We start from the raw sequence: 20,287 nt of genomic DNA, 5'->3' as shown, positions 1-20,287 counted from the left end.
TCCAGCCTCATCCCTGGCCCCACCCCACCCCAGAGCCTGTACCCCCAGCCAGAGCCCTCAACCCCCTCCCACACCCCAACCCCTGGCTTAACCCGCAGCCCCCTCCCACACTCCAAATCCCTCAGCCCCACCCCCCAACCTGGAGCCCCCTCCTGCACTCCAAACCCCTCATCCCCGGCCCCACCCCACCCCAGAGCCCGCACCCCCCTTCCACACCCCAAGCCCCTGCCCCAGCCCAATGAAAGTGAGCGAGGGTGGGGGAGAGCAAGCTACGGAGGGAGAGGGAATGTAGTGAGCGGGGGGCGGGGCCTCGGGGCAGGGGCGGGGCTAGGGTGTTGGCTTTGTGTGATTAGAAAGTTGGCAACTCTTATCACACACACCCCACTCTGGAATTCCTTTCCCACCTAGTGCTGTTCTTCATGCTCTGCCCGACTGACAAAGGCCCTCTGTTCCCTGGTATCTCTCAGGGCCCTAAGCCAAGGGGGAAGTGGAAGGGCAAGAAGGGAACATTGGGGAGCTTGCTGGCCAGGCGGGTGCATTGCTGTCTTTGTAATCAATGCTCATTAACTGCTATGCTCAGACAGCTTGATACCGCCTCCCTAGTCCATCCCCACAGGCAAGAATTCCCATCGCTGGTGGGTACGTAACTGGGGTGATGGTGGAGGCGGACAGCAGGCAGCGTCGTCCTAGGTCCGATCAGCTGCCCTACTTCAAAGGCGAGGGCCTTAGGGTTCCTCATAGGGTGACCAGACAGCAAGTGTGAAAAATCGGGACAGGGGGTGGAGGGTAATAGGAGCCTAGATAAGAAAAAGATCCAAAAATCGGGACTGTCTCTCTAAAATCAGGACATCTGGTCACCCTAGTTCCTCATAGTGCTTGGAGATCTCCGACGACCAGAGCTAGTAAACTTGTGTTAATCTGGGCAAGGGGCTGTTGGAGCTGCAGCCTTTGGATCTAGGCTCGGACTGCAAGGCCTTGGGTCTGCTCTGATTTAACCCGCAAGACCATCCAGCTACATGAGCTGCGCTCCAGGCACCTAGGCCTGGCGTTCGTTCCCTACACTCCTACGTTATCCTGGGCTTTTCCCACTTTCCCTGGATTTAGGGAAAATTGCCAACCAGACACAAAAACATAACTGGAGAGAGCCCAAGAGCCATAATTAGCAGCTGCTAACGAAAGAGGAACTGTTCCCCATTAGTAACAACGAGGGGATTTTTTTTCTTTAATCATTTATTCCACCCTGGTCTGGGCAATCTTAATAGAAACAAAACCGACCCTCTGTTGTGAAGCAGCCAGCAGTAAGAACCTGGCTGAGCGGTGGGGAGGGGCTGCTGGCAAACTTGTCTATAGAGCTGGTTTTTTTCTTTTTTTTGGCCTGAAGCATTTTTCGTCCAAAAATGCAGATTTGTCAAGACTGAACCGTCTTGCAGGAAAGGGTCTGTTTTGATTAACTTCCTTTAGTTGAAAAAGTTGGGAAATCGTCTCTTGATGCTTTTGAAATAAAAAAAAAATCCACGTTTCTGGTTCAAAACTGCTTTTTGTTCAGAAACTGAAGCTAATTTACAGCAAAACAAAAATTATGAACGTGAAAGGGTCAAAAACGGGGGGTTTGGGTAGAAATTATCTAAAAGAAACCTTCTGATTAACCCCAATTGAGCTTTTTAGGATTTTTTCATTTGAAAATTGTTGATATTTTTGACTTTTATCCTCATCCGTGGCAGAGAAATTTTCAAAATCTCAAATTTTTGTGAGATGGGGACAAACCCCGCTCTGCTCAGCCATACCCCCCATCAAACCTGTTTCTGGCACTTACCAGTGCAGGAGGGTTACTTACAGACCTCGGGCTGGAGGAAAGGGTCTGTCTTACTCCACATTTACTTAGCTGCAGCCAGAGCTGGCCGGGGTTGGGTGGGGGACAAAAGGGGTCATTTGCCCCAGCCCCCCCTGTTGAGAGGGTCTCCAAACCAAGTGGCGTTGCGACCTGGTGCTTGGATTGCTGCACCATGCAGGTTTGGCTGGGCCGTCCCTTTGTCCTGGCATGATGAAGAGCCGCTGGGCCGCATTTGAATGTGTGGCTTTGCAGCCTGGTGCACGGGGCCGCAGCACCACGTGGGTTTGGGGGCCGAGCCAAACCTGAGTGGCACTGTGACACCATGTGCCAGGTTGCAGAGCAGGACGCTGGGCTAGCCCCGCGGGACAGGAGCCACCAATGTAGGGTGCATGCTGGGCGGTCTTTCTCTGCAGCTCCCCCCGCCCCTCCGGGTATCCCATCAGTAGTAGTGTTTTTGACAGTGCAGGGGGCAGTGGTCTTGATTCAAATTCTGCCCCAGGCCCCCAGAGTGGCCCTGGCCGCAGCAGGAGTAAGATCTGCCTGGAGGTGGGAGCTACCCCATGGAAGGGGATCACTTTTACCCAGCATTCTTTGGGGCGAATTTAGCACATTCTACCTGGAAGGCTGCTGCTGCTTAGAACACAGCACTTTCTGAACAGGTGCTGCACACGCTTCCTCAGCCTCGTCCAGCTTTCTGATGCACTGCGTCCCTGGCTGCTCCGTTCCTGGTCAGATTATCACTTGCGCTCACCTGGGCAGTAAGTCTGGCCAGACACCCACGTGGGGGAGTAGGCGGGTGCCCGTCTAGCTTGCTTCGCTGCTGATCTATATTGTGTTGTGAACCTCAGTCACTGGAAGGGAGAGGCTAGTTAGTGCATTACCCTGCTGTGTTGCTGTTTACTCTAAACACCGTTCCAGGTGTCCTGGTTTGGCTCGTCAGGCAGAAATCACCAGCTCTGCCTTGACCTGCTCTCCTCTCAGTCCCCAAACAGGCTTCGGAACTAGACCGTCCCTGCCCAGAAAAACTCTCTGGTTTTAAAGGGGCGGACATTTAAACATGCCACAGCTGCATTGGTGACCTGGCTTTATTACAAATAAAACCAAAGATTCCAGTAACAGAACGACTTTCTAAAGGAGATAGCCCAGGACTCCCTGGGGTCAGTCCTCTGCAGGAGATCCGACGACATGATTATAATGGTCCCTTATGATCTTAAATCTTTTAGCTGCGTTTCAATAAGATCATCTTGAAATTCCCTCGATTAAAAACCGGCATTGTGGTTTGCCATGTTTGTGCTGCCCACGCTCCAGATAAATGCTCGGCACACAAGCAAAAATACCTTGTGATTTCTTTTCCCCCTCTTAACTGCCAACCCATCATGCGCTTCCTGGGGTGCGAATATGCAGCTAGGTTCTCCCTGGCTTACAGATCACAACAGAGATTCTGCAGTAGCTGCTTAGTTAGCAATTTTGGTGTGGATGCATGAGTCACATGAGCATCCGGCTGGCTCTTCCAGGCGCTGCAGGGCTAACCGGAATGAAAAGTAAATAAACTGGTTTTTACAGGTAGGTCTGACACCCGAGGAGCAGGATGCATTGAGTACTTGCCGTTTTTACGTTGGGACTTGTAAATTAAAGTCAAATTTTAGAAATGACGGGGACCAGTGGAGTCTAACTTCAAAGATTTTTAGGAATTTTTTTTTTGCTACTACATTAATATAAAACCGACCCCCTTTTGCAGTCTTCCGTTTACGACAGTTGTTGCTTCAAAACACTTAGAAGGAATTTGCTTTCGTTTGCTCTGAACTGTTTCAGTGGATTTAGCAGCAAAAAACCATAGCGCCGCCCCGGCCCTAAAAATCCCTCTGCTGCATTTGTGACTGCCTGGATTCCATGCGGTGGCATCCGTAACTTGCGCACGATGCCGAGGGGGCAGAGTAGGAGGGAGGCTGCCTTTCCGGATTTCACACCAGCAGAGCCGGCTTGCAGCAAGCATTTGGAGGCTCAGCTCTGCCTGGCAGGAGATTGCAGAGACCCAGACTTTGTGCTGAGTCCCCGTCACATCCTGCATTCCTTCTGCTGCTGGCCAAGGCAGCCAGAAGGGAAGTACACATGCAGTCTAATGCATCAGGCTTCCGGCGTCTTTGCTACCCAGAGGTGAACTCCCCCCACCTCACTTCCCAGCACTTCCCAGCAAGTTCCAGACTTGCAGATCCCAGTGCAGACTGCAGAGAGGCAGGGCAGGGTTAATGGGACCCCTGTACTTGGCATGGAATGTTTGGCAACCAGCCAATTTGTGCCCCCAGCCCCCTCGCTTCTCTCGCCTTCCCCAGCTCCGGAGCTGGTTCAGCTGCTTGGAGCATCGTTCAATAGCTCTGGAAAGGTTCGCGCCAGCGCCGCCTCTTCTTGGGTATCTGGGTGTTGCAATGGGTTATGCAAATCAGTTCCCAGAATTCTCTGCCCCCAGCCTGGTACCTCTCAAAGTCCAGCTAACCCCCCGTTAACCGGCCCAGCTGCTGGTGCAGACCAGTCCCTTCCCTGCATGGACAACCATCTACAGATGGGGCTTCTGGCTTCCAGGGACGGGGGGGGGTGGGAGTCATGCAAAAAGATGCCACCTCCCTGGCACCCCAGCCCCCATCAACTAGTCCTCTTCCCATCCCGTGGTCTGCACTGTGGTGTGTGCTGCTGTGAATCATGGAGTTGAAATCTCAGTGGGAGTGGAGCAGGCTGCAGTGGTATTGGTGTCCCCACCTCCCCACACTGGGTTTGGCTGGGAACCTCATGCTGCCCATGACTCATCCATTGCCTCATACTTTTTTTTTTTTTTTTAAACCACTCTCTCCTTTCCCTCCCCACGATTAGTAATTAATTTCCTTTCAACCTCACTTCCTGTGGCTTGCGCTCCCCAGTGCTCCAGGTGTCTGTCTAACCCTGAGCCTCGGGAGAGCTCTCAGGGGGCGAGCGGGGGGTTTAGTTACTTGATGCCAATAGGAAATCTTTCTGGCGAGGCCCAGGCACCTTCTTTCTTCCCTCCTCCCCCTTTTATGTGCTATGGGATCCCCCTGGTCACATGACAATGGTGGTGGTGTATGGTGCCCTATACCGATTCTCTTGCCACTCGGAGGCAGTACAGGGAACAATATAAGGCAGCCGCATTTTAGCTCCAGATCTGAAATGTCCCCAGGGCTTTTGGGGGTATTTGGATCTGGGGTTTTGGTCCAGGCCCATCTCAATTAGCCTTAAATGGCGCTATTGGCCTCTGAAGGGGCTTTGGTGCTCTGGCTGGAGCAGGGAGCTCACGCTACTCCAGTCCCAGGGAACTGTGAGCTCCCCGCAAGGGATGCCGTCACTGTCGGCCGTGAGTCACGGCAGGGGAAGAGAATGTAACCGAAGCTGTGAGTGCATCACAGGAAAATCTGCTATGGTTTCCTCTGTGCCACCCCCCTCCCCGAGCCTAAATAATCTCTCTCTCCTTCAGGGATCCCAGAGGACTCCAAGGTGGAGGCCCCAGCCTTTACGGATGCCGTCCGCATGTACCGGCAGTCGAAGGAGCAGTACGGCACCTGGGACATGCTCTGTGGCAACGAGGTCCAGGTGAGGGCGAGAGGGGTCCCCGGGCCCAGAGCCGCACGGCTGCTTCTCCCGCAATAACCTGACCCCAGCCAGAAGGGGGATGGTTGGGCACCTCCAAATCAGCCTCCTGGATGGATTGAGATTACCCAGGGTTGGGGGACTGTGGAGCTGGCATCCCTGCTGGGTTAGATGCTCCAAAGCCTTGAGGCTTGGCTGCATTGCAGGGCGTGGCCCATCCGACGTCCCCCCCCGAAGGGATAAACCGTTGTGCCTTTGCTCTGGCAGCTGGTCTCTTGGGGAGAGCTGGCTTAGTCATTTAACCCTCCAGGCTGGGGGAAGTGGCGCTGTTCCAGGGAGAGCTGGGGGGAAGGCTGGGACATGCATGCTGCTTACGTGCCAGCCCTGTGTCACTGCTGAGTGGGTGTTACGCTAGGGTAGAGGTCATGGCAGCTCCTGGCCCTTCCTCCACCTCTGCCTGGTGCTGTTGGATGGCTGGAGGCCCACTGCAGCCTATTCACCCTTGATCTCCAGCCCAGCTTGCTAATGTGTCTTCCCTCTTGTAGACACTTCTCTTTCTGCTGGTGGGAGTTGTATTGGCGTGAGAGAGGGATGAATGGATTTCATCACCGAGCTGCCGTGGCAAGGCGTCTGCTGGTTGGGGAGGTCCTGGGGGACGCTGAATGCCTTCACATGCCCTGCCCAACCTTTCCACAGACAGGGCTGCATTTTGGGGTCCTAGTTACCCCCCTAAAGGGAGGAAACATCTTTAGGAAGATCGGCTTTAGCCACCTTTTAACAAGTGACCCCCCCACTCCCCAACCTTCCCCAGACATCAAGAGTGACGCTTAACTCGGGAAGAGAAGCTTGTGCCCAAGCTGGTATCTTGATGGGGGAGTTTACTGCCTATGCCCTTCCCCAAGAAACGCTGCTCAGATGCTGCATCTGGCTCTCCATGAAGACCTGGCTTTAAACCATCTCCTGGGGCTGGGTTGGCATGGAGGGGAAGCTTGGGGGAAGAAAGGCACGCTTGCCGGCACGCTTAAGGCAGGGCTTGGTACCCCAAATGCTCCTGCGCCCCTCCTCTCTCCCTTGACACCCCCTTGCTTCACCCCTCCCAGCACACAGGCACCGCTCCTGGCCGCCCTTTACGAGAAGATTGAGAAAGAGGAAGGTGCCTTGGTAAAAGCCATTTCTGACACGCACCCCTCCCAGGGCGTTCCACGGGGAGTCGGGCTGCTCTGGCCGGGCAGGAATTCCAGCCGCGGCTGGTTACAGCTGGCTGGGCCTCTGCAAATACCACCGTTCCCAGGGTTAATGTGAGGGGAAATATTCTCTCTCCCCTCCCCGCCAGTGTCTAGTGGAATCTCCTGGTTGGGGGAGAAATCCTCGGCAGGGGGGCGCTGGAATCCCCGGGGGGGGGGGGGGGGACGCTGGCAGCCTGTGAAATACTGGAGCTCAGATGTCAAGGACGTGGCTTTACGGACTCGCGTGATGCATTTTAATACGATCCCCTTGGCAGGGCGGAGGCGGCCAGTGGGCGGAGCGCCAAAATCCCACATGTGAACAGTTGTGAGGCCTCAGCTGGGACTAGGAAGGTGGTGGGGAGGGGCGGGTCGATGCCTGGGTTTAGGAACCCAGCCGAGCGGAAGGTGGGCAGGAGGCTGGACATGGAGGAAACGGGCAGAGGAGGCGTCAAGCCAAACCTCCGGGAGGGAGGGACCTAAGCCAAGCAGAGACGGTCACTGATTCTGTGAGCGCCTACCCCTAGTGCAATGGGAACGTGGAAGAGATGCAAAGGGCAGTGTGTCCGATGGCTGCCACAGGCACCAAGGCCGGGTTAGCTTGCACATGCGCTGACTCCCATTCCCCGAGAGGACCGTGAGCAGCTACTCTGAGCCAGAGCTCTAATCTCGATGCTCCCCGTGTCTGGCGGTGGGAGAACATCTTCGTTAGCTTCTCGCGCACACGTCCTTCATGTGCACACAACCGCGTCCGGCCAGCCCCTTCCATCGGAAACTGGCTTGCGGTCCTTGCGGATGCGCAGGGTGGATCCACCAGCAGATGTCTCCAGCAGGGCCTGTTCAGGAGACCGTCCACCTTCCTGGGTTGATGGAGCCATCCTAGCTAGCAATCGGAGCGCCGTCTCGCGCTCCACTCATTCTTGAGCGGCACAGCGCGCCCCTCCTGAGCCACAAAAGACCCTTGTGTGGGACGAGGAAGCAGCTCCCCGTACGGAACCTGTTCCCGATGCTCTGTCAGGACACGGGGCCCGGATGCCGCTAAGGCCTCGGAAAAGGATTTGTGGCCCAAAGCGGCTCTCTTCGCTAGAAAACAAATTGTGGGGAGCACTTCATCAGCGCTTCCAAACTGCTGGGGGGAGGCCGTTCGCATGTGTTACGGAGAAATCGTTTCATGCCAAGAGCCCTCATGGTGGGCCTTGATCTAGATGGAAGTATCATAGCCACGGAACAAAGCGTTAGGTGCACAGGGGAAGGTGGCATGTAAGAGTCTGGAGCTGTGTATCATGGGGGTGGGGAAGGAGGAAGTTCCCGGCTGGGAACGAAATGGATCTTCAGAAGAACGGGCAGCCTGCGAGGAAGAAGATGGGTCGGGAGGCGGGGAGAGCAGAGCGCCCAGCGGTGGAAGGACAGCTAACAGCCACGTGAGATCTAGTCACTAAACAGCTTCCTCACTCTGCTCCTCTAGGTCTTGAGCAATCTGGTGATGGAGGAACTGGTCCCAGAACTGAAAAACATGATCGGCCCCAAGCTGAAGGGCAAGGCCCAGGAGAGGCAGAGACTCTGGATACAGGTTAGTGTGTGGGGGGGGGGGGGGGGGAGGGGGGGGGAAGAGGCCAGGGCCCTGCGTGGGCGGCGTGGGGCTGTGAATGCTGCAGCACCAGGCTGGTGAAATTGTACCCCTTTGCATGCACTGGCTGAAATGTTCCTGTATGGATGACACACTCCAGAAACTGGTGCTGGCTGCTGGGAAATCCAGGACTGGATTCTGACCGCTTTTGGAATGGGTCCCCTTGCCTTGGGTGTGGTGCCTGGACTCTGCTTCCTGCTGGCTTGTGTGACTCAGAGGCACCTCCCCGAGTCACCCCCTTCTCCCCGAGGGCGCAGGGAAACAAGCGATCCGATCCGTATGCCTCGCTGCTGGTTTTATCAAGCTCCCCGTCATAGGTGTAAACAGCCTATTTCTCAACCTCCCACTTACCTTCTGTTGGTGGCGGGCAGAACATGCGGCTGCTGCGGTGCTGGCCGTCCCCCCCGGGGAGGGACGTACACCCTAGCTACCACCCAGCAGCGTGGCTCGTCCCAATTATATTTAGCAAACCATTTTTAGACCAACACAGGCTAAATCTGGCCTGAATCTGTGGTTTTATACAAACAAGCTTGTTCTAAAGCCTTTGAGAGCAATAGAAATGTTTCCATGAGACACTCGCTATAAAATTCCACTTGAGACCTCTTTAAACAAACAAACAAACAGTGCCCCTTAGCCGTAACCACCCAGACGCTGCAGCCCTGTGCCAATGCATGAGAGAGGGGAAGCCAAGTAGACTGGGAACCAGTCTGGCCTCCAGGGCCAAGGTGAAGATTGCAGATTTCCAGCCTAAATCCTGATGATCAAATTGGATTCTTATTTCATTGTAATAATCCAAGGTGGGGAAGGGCTTGTGCTGCTCCCATGAAAGGGGCAGGAGGATGAGACAGGCGCTAGGGAGGAAGGGCGACCTTGTCCATTACGGCATTGGAATGGTACTCAAGAAACCAGAGTTCAATTCCTGCCTCTGCCACTAACATCTTGTGTAAACTTTGGCCTAAACGACTTGCCTTCAAGTGGCTGATTTTGGGTTCACCACTCGACACTTGAAAAGGACCTGGCTTTCAGGAAGTGCTGAATATTTCCTCCTGATGGGGAGGTATTTGTCCCGCTCGACGCTGGTGAGGCCTGAGCCGGGTTCTGCATCCAGTTCTGGGTGCCGCAGTTTAGGAAAGCTGTGGACAAATTGGAGAGAGTCCAGAGGAGAACAACAAACATGGTCAGAGGCTTAAAAAATCTGACCTATGAGGAACGGTTTAAAAAAAGACCGGGCATGTTTAGTCTGGACCAGAGAGGCCTTCAGATATGGTAAGGGCTGTTCTAAAGAAGACAGGGATCATTTGTTCTCCATCGCCAAGGTAGGACAAGAAGTAATAGGCTTAATCTGCAGCAAAGGGAGATTTCAGGTTAGATGTAAGGGAAAACTTTCTACCTATAAGGATAGTTAAGCTCTGTACGAGACTTCCAAGAGAAGAGCCTTGGAAGCTTTTAAGAACAGGCTGGACAAACACACCTGTCAGGGATGGTCTTAATTTACTTGGTCCTGCTTCAGTGCAGGGGGCTTGGACTTGATGATCTCTCAAGGTCCCTTCCAGCCCAACGTTTCCATGATTCTATGATCTTCAAGACCAGAGGTGCTAAATAATAGCATGACAAAATTCCAGGCAGGAGACTCCTCCCAACGCCACAATTAATAACTTGTACATACGGTAGCACTGTGCAGTCATAACAAAAATATGTATGAATAAAGCACCCCCAGGCACGTGAACCTCGGGAACTACAATCCTAGACTTTGCTCCTGCCCTGAGATCTGCTAGCATGGATCCCGGTGGAGTCCTGCCATTTGAACGCAATGGTGCACAGCAGACGTCTGCACGGATTCCAGTGTAAATCACCACAAGCGTACAGTAGAAAAGGAAAAAAAAATGTCAGCAGTTTTTAAAAAGAGAGATGGGTGGGTGGGAGCGAACAAAACTCAGAGCTGGATGGAGTCCGTTGCTCTTGCTGACATCAGGAAGCGGCGAATCCTGAGATGTACTGACCAGCCACTGCGCTATGACCAGACTTGCTAGGCGGATCTCAAATAGCCAGGCCTTTCCTTGTTAGGGGATCTAATGGCAGCTGCAGACAATTCCTGTGCATGCTGTAGAAAGCTTATTGTCAGATGTCCCTGCATATCCATGGTTGGGGAGCACTCAGTCACGGGGGGTGCAAAGAGATGGCAGGCTGCCTTGCAGACAGAGGTCAGGAAGGGTCCTGGGCTCACCAGGGTCAGACGGCAGCACAGCCTCAGACGCCCCGTGGGATCAGGATGCTGAAGGCGCTGTTCCTCTTCTTCCTCTAGATCTCGGATGCTGTCTACAGGCTCGCCTATGACCAGATAAAGGCGCACTATGATGCAGTGGTGACAAAATGTGAGCTGGAGCGTCCCAGAATGGAGAGCACCATTCGCACGGACATGGACCAGATCATCACAGCAAAGGAACACTTAGCCAGCAAAATCCGAGGTAGGAAACGTGTTGCCCCTTTGGGTGTGTCTACATGGCGAAAAAAAAATTCACCTGCGGCACCAAGTCTCAGAACCCGGATCTGCAGTCTTGGGCTCACCAATGGCACTAAAAATAGCTGTGTAGATGTTCAGGCTCGGGATCTGAGGCCTAAGGAGGGGTCTGGGTTTCTGAGCCTGAGCCCGAACGACTACCCCCAGCAATAGTCCATTGTATTAGTTTAGTCAAAATCCTGACGTTCCAAATTGCAGTGCTGTCCTAGGGCTGGGAGCCAGAAACCGGCCCCGGGGGCGAAGAGCCCAAGTGCTGGAGCAGTTCTGTAGTTCACATAGCTCTAGCCTCCCTTAGTTTAAGGCACCGTCCCTTATGTCTTTGATTTGGTCCTAAGATGATCACCCCTCCCTTATTTAAAACATGAAATCGAAGCTTACGCTAATTGCATTGTGTGCTGGAGGGCAGTAGAAATGTGCACCTGAGGAAGAAATACATAATGTGCCAAGGGAAATGGTGTTTTCCCTAAAATGTCCCTTCAGATAAAGCGGTGTCCCTTGTTTTTCATGTGGTTTCCCCTTATTTCCCTCCAGCAGAGATGGTCACCCTGCATAGCTCCTTATATCCTGAAGGATCCCAAGTATTACAAACTAAGTCTGCACTGTTACACTCTAGCCGCCTGAGGTGGAACGTGGCGTCTGCTAACGTACCACAGTGCTGGGCAGGAGGTGAAGCATACCATGCTCCCAGGGCAGGGCAGGGGCAGGGCTGACAGCAGTGGAATACAGCTACTCAGACTAGAATTTGACCAGGGCTTTGAGACGAGCGCTCCTGTTTGTAGGAAGCTCTGCGGTATCAGGAGCTCATACAAAAGCCAACATCTCTGGCAGCACATTGGCTCCATACGCCATATGGGGGAAGGACAGGGTCAATACTGACTCAAGAGTGCCGCCTACTGAATTGCCAGTAGCACTTTCTGCACCCCCATGGGTTTTTCTTGGAGGCATAGGCACTGACTTTGTGGGTGCTCCGGAGCTGGAGCACCCACGTGGAAAAATTGGTGGGTGCTCTGCACCCACTGGCAGCCAAGCTCCCCGCCCCACCCCCCCGCCCCAGCTCGCCTCCGCTCCACCGCCTCCTCCCCTGAGCGCATCGCATCCCCGCTTCTCCGCCCAGCGCTTGCTGCCGTGAAACAGTAACAAGCTGTGGGAGGGAGGGGGGAGGAGCGGGAACGCGGCACGCTCGGGGAAGAGGCGGGGCCGGGGCAGGGATTTGGGGAAGGAGTCCAATAGGGGCAGGGAGGGGGCGGAGTTGGGGCAGGGACTTTGGGGAAGGGGTTAGAATGGGGGCGGGGGTGGGAGGGGGCGGGGTAGGGGTGGAGTCGGGGAGGGGGTGGGTCAAGCACCCACAGGCGCCAACTTCTCCTGGCACCGATGCTTGGAGGATCGCCATTCAAGTACTGCCAAGCGTAGCAGACAGAGGAGCTGTGGTTGCAGGCTGATCAGACCTAAGATGGGAAGGGACCTTGTGGGTCTTCAAGTCTAGTCCCCTGCTATGGTGGGCAACTCTGTCATCCCATTTATAAATTTATCCAGCTCCATCTCTATCCTTTTGGCCACCACCTGGAAGGGGTGGAGCAGAGCAACTCCTGTCCTTCCCTAGGGCGTAGTCTAGGAGCTGGAGCACCATGCTGGGCTTCCAGGTGGCTCCAAAGCTCAGCGAGGAAGGTGGGCAGAGCGGGACCCATCCCATGCTAATTGTCTGCCTGTCTCTTCCTCGTCCAGCCTTCGTGCTGCCCAAAGCAGAGATCTGTGTCCGAAACCATGTGCAGCCCTATATCCCTTCCATCCTGGAGGCGCTGATGATTCCCACAAGCCAGGGTTTTGCCGAGGTCCGGGAAGTGTTCTTCAAGGAGGTCACTGACATGAACATGAACGTAATCAACGAGAGCGGGATGGAGAAGCTGGGAGAGGTAAGGCCCCTGGAGAAGGTTGCATAGATTCCCGTTGCTGGCCTAGCAGGGTGGGCTGAAAGGCCCAGGGGAACGGACTCTGTAGCTGCTGCAGGTTGCCATGGGCGGAGGGCACTGGACTGTGAATGGGCTGCTTGAAGTGTGGCTTCTACCCCACCCCGCTGCCTGAATCTAGGAGGAGGCAGAGGGTCAGCCTTGTGGGTGCCCAGGGGAAGCCTGGCCAAGCAGGGAGCGCAGCTTCCACCCGCAGTTGTCCTGAGTAAGGCTGGAGCTGAATGGTGAGAATAAACCTGTGGCCCTGCCCCTAGTCTGCTCACATCAGAGCTGGCAGGCCTGTGCTCCCCTCTGAGCTGGAAGCCACAGACCGTAGGGGGCCCAGGGCTTCCTTGGGCAGCACCGGTCCTGGTCCCACTAGATCTATAGGTTCCTTTGGTGTTCGGGCAGAAGCTGGAACGATCCACTTAAGGTGAGAACTGAATTCCCAGCTCTTCTCCTGAGCCCTGGGCGACGAGTCGGTCTTAACAAAATCCAGGGCATCCAATTTCACCTGCGTACGGAAACCTGGGATCACTCTGGATCCAGCCGGGCCCATCTGGGTCCAGCCAGAGCAGCCCCAGGTGGTCACGCCTGCCGCCCACCCTGAACGAACAGTAGAGACCCGTGATTGACCTACAGCAGGTGATCTTCCTGCACCAGGCTCACCCATGTCTGTGTGCCACCTGGCGGTGCGGGGACCCAGACACTTGGAAATGCTCTTGTCTTTGTGACCCAGATTAAATGGGCGCAGTTGAGGAAGGATTCCGGTTTCTGGGCTTTGCATCCTCTGCTCCCTGGAAGCTTGGTGTCCAGTCTGATGCCGGGTCTCAGCAGGCCTGGGGAGTGGGCGGGAGGTAGGGCGCTCTCTCCGTACAGCCGGTGAGTTGTGTGTGTGACTCCTTGCCCTTCAGTACATGGAAAAGCTCTCCCAGCTGGCCTTCCACCCTGTCAAGATGCAGTCCTGCTATGAGAAGATGGACCAGCTGAAACTGGAGGGGCTTCAACAGAGATTTGACGTCTCCAGTGCCTCCGTGTTCAAGCAGAGGGCCCAGATCCTCATGAGACAGGTAGCATGTTAATATTAATAGCCAAACTCCAGGGGTGATCAGCCCTTATGCTCGCTGCCCTATGGGGAGCCGTCTTTGGCCCTAGCCGCCGAGCTCTGTGGCATAGGCGCCAACTTTCCCCGGTGCCGGTGGGTGCTCGCACCTCCCTGGCCCCACCCTGACTCCACCCTTTCCCTGCGCCTGCCCCCCCATTCCAACCCCTTCCCCAAAGTCTCCGCCCCCTCCCTGCCCCATTGGACCCCTTCCCCAAATCCCTGCCCCAGCCCCGCCTCTTCCCTGAGCGCGCCGCGTTCTCCCTCCTCCCTCCCAGCCGTGCAAAACAGCTGTTTCGCGGTGCAAGCGCTGGGAGCTAGGGGGGAAAAATGGGCACGCGGCGCGCTCAGGGGAGGAGGTGGAGCAGAGGTGGATGTGAGCTGCGGCGGGGGGGGCGGGGGCAGGGAGCTGCCGGTGGGTGCAGAGCACCCATCAATTTTTCCCCATGGGTGCTCCAGCCCCGGAGCACCCACGGAGTCAGCGCCTATGCTCTGTGGGTCAGAGTTTAGGTGGGTCGCTGTGGCTATGAATTCAGGTTCTCCCAGTGCCCTGCCCGTTGGGCTGGTCATCAATGTCCTGCTGCGTGGGCGCCCCCTACTGGAGTGTGCTCTTGTGCATTGGACAGGCTGGGCTTCAGTCCGGCTGTACCCACCCCCCAGGAGCCTGCCTTTGAAAGAGTCACCTTGTTAAAATGAACAGCCGGGCCGGGGGCACAGCGCCGGTACGGAGACAAGCTTATTTCAGCGGCTTCGTTTTTCTCCTCTGAATATGGCAACGCCCCAGTGGCAGAACCATCACCGGCCCAACCCCTTCGCTTTGCTCCCCAGCACCACGCTGCCCATGGCCTGGCGCACGTCTGACCCAACGGCCACCTATGTTCTTGGGGACAAACGATTGACCCTGCATGTCGCGACTGTGCACTGGTGCCTGTGAACAATTCAGTGTCCCACTGGGAGGGAACGCATGCGTATGAACAACCTCACGGGGACGGGGAGACCTCGTATACATCCGACACTGTCGTGCTGGTGGCAGGATGGGTGGCCAGGCCTGGGCTACGCCGATTCAATTCTTCTTCCCCCTTACATTGAAGAGTCTCCCACAGGCAATAGTCTATATGCGCCGGTGCGGGGTCAAGGAAGCCAGCCTCAATTAGCTGTGTAGGAGCCTATGAGCCAGTGTAACTTTCTGGCACCTGTGGAGAACTGGGAGATGTTCTAGAACTGTAATGCTCCCACTTCCATCACTCACATCCCATTCAGCCTGGCACAGCTGATTTAGGAGACTGGTTGTTATACAGCTCCCGGAGGAGTATCCAGGGGCCAGTCTGGACAAGACCCATGTAAGGGGGAGGAGGAGTTTGTGTACTGATATCCCATGCACCATTGCAGCTGTTTTTGGGGAAATGTGCTGCTAGTGCCCTCTAGTGGTGGGAAAGAAAACACTTTTATGCAGGTTAACTTGGTGCTTTCAAAATCCTGTCTGGGTGCAGAGCATGAGTGGGATGGGGACCGGGCCTGTCTGTCCTGGTGCAGGTTCAGGAATAGAGGAGATGCCCCTGTGACCCGTCTCCATGTGGTGGTGTGTTCCGTGCCTGCTCTGCTCATCCCTTGCATCCTTGCTTTGCTGGATGTCCTACATGACGTGGTCTCTTGGCCTCCTTTTGGGACACCGTCTGATGATGCTTCTCATTGTAGCAAATGGACGATGCCGTTCACACGTTCGGGACGCTCCTGCACCAGGAGCTGGCGAAGATGCTAGGCAAGGAGGAGCTGTGCAAGTCCATCCAGCGGATCCTCGAACGGGTGCTCAAGGTAAGGCAGCCCGCAAAGCAGCTGCATGCTCCTGCGAGGTCGGCCGTCTCTGGAACGTGACGGTGTGGGGCATTTTAACTCGCCCATGCTGCCCCGATAAGGACTCGGGATGCTAGACAGGAGAGAAACCTCTGCCACAAAGAAAGTGCCTGCAGCTTCTGTTCGAAGCCCAGGCATGCTGTGTGCCTGCCATGGGGCAGGTAAGGGCCGGAGTGAGTGCATTGTGTCGAACAATACTCGGCAATTGTAACTTTAAACGGACCGAGTATCAATAGGTATCACAGTTGTTCCTAGAACCCAGTGGAGATCGGGCACAGGGAGGTGAAGTGACTTGCCCCATAGCAGGTCTGAGCCAGGAATAGCGCCCAGGTCATCAGAATCTGTCCAGTGACCTGTCCCCTGGACCACGCTGCCTCCTGAGCCCAGGGAAGGGGCTGGTGTTGGATACTGAAAACACGTTGGTAAATCCCCTTGTGTAAATCGCTTCCTGGCGAAAGGATTGTTAAATAAAATGGCAGGAAAGCTGCAAGTTCTCCTTCCTCTAAACGGCCCGCTCTTCTGTAATCTCCTCTCCTGCGAGATGCCAAAGGTTTGTTAACCAACCTCGTTTCCCTCTCCCCCGGTGCGCCCCTCGTCCCGCAGAAATACGACTACGACAGCAGCACCGTGCGCAAGAAGTTCTTCAGGGAAGCCCTGCTCCAGATCACCATCCCCTTCCTGCTGAAGAAGCTGGCGCCAACCTGCAAGGGGGTAAGAGCCCGAGCAGCCCCGCGGGCATGGGTTGGTGGCACGTTTCAAAAACCCTGCTGAGTCATCAAACGCTGTGTATGAAGACCCCCACCACCACCCCACCCCGCTCCTTGCCCACAACCGTAGAGTACAGGTCTGATTCTCATTTGCACCAACGCCCCTTCACACCACTCTGGGCGCATTAGGGCACCAATGTTACTTGATGTTGCCAGTGGTGTAAAGGGGCTTTGGTGCATATGAAAAATTGGGCCCAGTGCGTGTACAAAGACTTAATCTCTCTTTGTAATGTCCTGATCTTGAAATTCCTCACCCCTTTGGGTCTATGTTTCATCTCAACTTGGTGTAGAACTCCTCTGGCTAGATGGCCCATAATCGGTGGCATCCCTGGCTCAACAGTGGTGCCCATGGTTTTGTGGGAAGGGGTAGCTCTCTGCCTCTCAAAGGCACGTCGTCTTTGGAAAGCCACAGGGCAGCTAGGCGGTCTTGGGTTATCTCTGCCAGCTAGGTGAAATCTGCCTTCTCCTTCGGGCAGGAGTTACCAAAGTTCCAGGAACTGATCTTCGAGGACTTCGACAACTTCATCCTGGTGGAGAACACGTACGAGGAGGTCGTGCTGCAGTCGGTCATGAAGGACATCATGCAGGGTGAGAGGGCTGCCCGCGTTTGGGTGGGAGGGAGGGGTGCATGCTCAGTTCTACACCGTTCTGGGAAGGGGCCTATGCAAGCCTGTAACTGTTGCAGTAACGGGCAGGAGACACTGAGTGAATCCTGCCACTCCCCTTCTGCTCACCGAGGGACACTGCTGCTAACGAGGCTGGCTGCCAAGGACTGGATGCGCATGTCCACCCACTTGCCATGGGGAGGCTCCGGGCATTACAGCGATGGGAGCCATCTCAAGCTAACCCCTGGAGCATCTCCTCCTGCAGCACTTTGCCACCCTGCTCCGGATCCAGAGTCTAGGTGATGGTGGAGAGGGTGTATGTGCACTCTGCACTGTCACCTAAACGCTTTCCTCCATGTGTCTCAGTTCCGTAGCCCAGCTGCCCGCTTGTGCCACACGCCTAAGCTGGGTCCAAATCTCATCGCTTCTTCCTTCGTGACTTCTCTAGGATCTGTCCTTTTCCCCTCTATCCAGACAGCCCAGCCTCTCACCCCCCCCCACATCATCTGCTGTCTTGATTACCGTTAACTCCTGCTCCCCAGCCTCCCCAACACTCACATCACAGCCCTTCCCGTCCATGCGAAAAGCATCGACTTAGATCATCTTCCGCTCCTATCACTCCGCCTGCATCACCCCCTCTTGGATTCCCTCCACCTGCCCCCGCTTCTCCACTGCATCAAGTTCAGGCTTCCTGTCCTCCCCACCGAGGCCCTTCACGATTCTGCCCTCCCCTATTATCCTCGTACTGCATCGTGCTCCCCTCCTCTTGGTCCATCTGTCAGCTGCAAACCCTTCCCTGCGTCCTTCCACGCTGTCCCTTCGGCATGGAGTGCCCCTGCTCGTCTGCCATTCCCTCCTTCGCCAAATTCCTTCTCCGAGACCCTCCCGCCCAGCACCGCCAGGGCAGAAGTAGGAATTTAGCTGATCGAGGAGGGCCTGGCTGAGGCGTGGATGGAGACAATGTGAGCATGAGAATTAAACCAGGGTATAGATTGGACTGTAAGGGTGTCTCCCTACCGGCTCGTTGCATGTGCTTTGCTCTGAATCCTAGGAAGGCCGGCTGGCCCCAGGTCTTGCCGAGCACGGTGAGGTCTCCATCTCGAATGAGGCCTGTGGGGGTTCTGACACGTAAATAGACCCCTGTCCTGTCCTGACCTCCCTGTCTTTACCTTTTCAGCTGTGAAGGAGGCAGCGGTGCAGAGGAAGCACAACCTGTACCGGGACAGCATGGTCATGCACAACAGCGACCCCAACCTGCACCTGTTGGGCGAGGGCATGCCCATCGACTGGGGAGAGGAGTTCGGCAGCCAGCCGGACTCGGACCCATCCGCCGAGAAGCGCCGCAGAGCCAGGCAGGTGGTGTCGGTCATCCACGACGACGAGGGAGCCCTGCCCTACGAGGCCGGGGCGGAGGTGCTGATGCACCAGGTCTCCCAGGAAGGGCCCGGGTCGGAGGAGCTGGAGGCCTGTCCTGCCCTTGCTTCACCGGGTTCTCCTGACAGCGTGCAGGGGATACGGGGGATGCTGGTGAAGGAGTTCTGCGTGGAGACCCCGGTCCCAGCAAGAGAGGAGGCAAAGGAACCGCTGACGAATGGTACAATAGTCCAGCAGAGCGGCAGCTCTGAGGAGCGCGGGGTGGAGGGAGCTGCCCAGAAGGCCGAGGAAGGCCCTGGTTCCTTGGAACACTCCGCCCAGCATGACGCTGGCTCCCCGGGCCCAGTGAACCCGGGGGTGGAGGAGCAGGAAGCCAAGCCAGCCGTGCCCGCCTCTCCAGCCAAGCCGCCTGCCCTGACAGCTGCCTCGTTGCTTGCTGAGGGGGGAGTTGAAGTGAACCGCCACGAACCCAACGACAAGGAGACGGGGGAAGAGGTGTCCACCCAGGCCCATGCGGAGAAGGTGGAGCCTGCCCAGCCGGCCACCGGGAACAGCGCGGGGACCACCGAGAACAGCGCGGGGACCACTGAGAACAGCGAGGGGGTGCAGACTCAGTTCTAGGTCAGCCCCCCCTGGTCGAGATCCCTGCCGGCTGTGTACACTATGTGCCGAAGGTGGACTGGAGTCAGTGACGCCGGGGGGCGGGGGGGCTCGTAGGCTGGGCCAGTCGCTGGCACTGGTAGCTGTTACATTCCCAGTTTCTGAAGCAGACTCGGCTTCGGACACCAGCGTCCCAGGGAAGGGGGTGGGGGGAGCCACCAAGATGTAAGATCTCCTAAACTGCACACCCACTTAGAGGGGAGCCGTGTGCTGGCCAGAACCAAGCCGCCACGCTGGCCAAGCCGTTGCCCCTCCTCCCAGGACTCTAGCTCAGTATAGGATACGCACACCTTGCTCCGTCTTACTTTGTTGTTTTCCCTTTGTTGAAGAGACACTTTACTGCATTACTCAACTAACAAGAGTGTGACTGTGGGACTGCCCGGGGTTTCCCCTAGGCAGGAGCTCCCCAGGACATCTGCACAGCGTATGCCAGCGGGCGCCTGATGCCCTGGGGGGTGGGTTTTGTAGGGGTTCCCCTTCCCATTCCACCAGTCCAGCCCTTCCCTTCGTCTGATACTTCTCATTCCAACCAAAGAGGTCAATGCCGCACGCCACGCTTCTTTGTCAAGCACGGCGGCTGCAGTCAGAGGCCACCTACCGGTATCCAGCATTTCTCCGAACGAGCCCGCATCCAGGAGCCCGGCTGAGATAGAATGTGCACTCCCCCCTTCTGCCCTTGCAAATGCTGACCACCGCCCGCCCTGGAAAGATGCACCTCTTCCCCGAGCCAAATGGCCAACGGGATGCCCCTTGTTCGCTACTAAGTACTGTTCAAGCCAGCGCCATGACTTTAACGTGTCTTGCCGCACGCTCTGGCAGAGGGAGGGTTAAATGAGTCACAAACGAACTGGAATCCGTCTTTTCTGATTGGCCCCTAAAGAAGGAGAGTCAACGGCGGAGGATGGGGCTGTTGCATAGTTTCCGGCCGCATTAGTGCATCGCTGAAGAATAAATAGAACTAGCGAGTGTGGGTAATACAGGGCAGCACCCGAACCCTGTTGCTCCTGGCCTTCCTCGCGTGTGCTGGTCTGACTGTGGGTTCCGCTGATGGCTCCAAAGATTGTCTGCTTGTAAGGTCGGTTGAGGGATGGAAGGAGCCACAAATACCTCTCCGCTATCACCGTCTCCTCCACGTCCCTCCTCCCGTTATACACACAGGTTAGGACTGTGACGTAAACTTGAGAGTTCACCCCTG

At 55.9% G+C, this 20,287-nt stretch overlaps 1 protein-coding gene across 1 annotated transcript in view; it reads left to right on the top strand.

Annotated features, from left to right (window-relative positions):
* Positions 1-19,570, top strand: part of NIBAN2 (niban apoptosis regulator 2) — a 90,182-nt gene extending 70,612 nt beyond the window's left edge. The window contains exons 6-14 of the mRNA XM_026657368.2: positions 5,310-5,425; positions 8,111-8,215; positions 10,575-10,737; positions 12,513-12,700; positions 13,648-13,803; positions 15,531-15,647; positions 16,290-16,397; positions 16,930-17,041; positions 18,236-19,570. Coding sequence (XP_026513153.1) covers positions 5,310-5,425; positions 8,111-8,215; positions 10,575-10,737; positions 12,513-12,700; positions 13,648-13,803; positions 15,531-15,647; positions 16,290-16,397; positions 16,930-17,041; positions 18,236-19,053 — 1,883 coding nt within the window. The 3' untranslated portion in view covers positions 19,054-19,570. The remainder of the gene's footprint in view (positions 1-5,309; positions 5,426-8,110; positions 8,216-10,574; positions 10,738-12,512; positions 12,701-13,647; positions 13,804-15,530; positions 15,648-16,289; positions 16,398-16,929; positions 17,042-18,235) is intronic.
* Positions 19,571-20,287: the final 717 nt, after the last annotated feature.

This window comes from Terrapene carolina, unplaced genomic scaffold (assembly GCF_002925995.2).
Source record: "Terrapene carolina triunguis isolate 2854851 unplaced genomic scaffold, T_m_triunguis-2.0 Scaffold238, whole genome shotgun sequence".
NCBI classification, from domain to species: Eukaryota; Metazoa; Chordata; order Testudines; family Emydidae; genus Terrapene; species Terrapene triunguis.
Note: the sequence above shows the minus strand (reverse complement) of the source record. Positions and strands in the feature narration are given on the sequence as shown.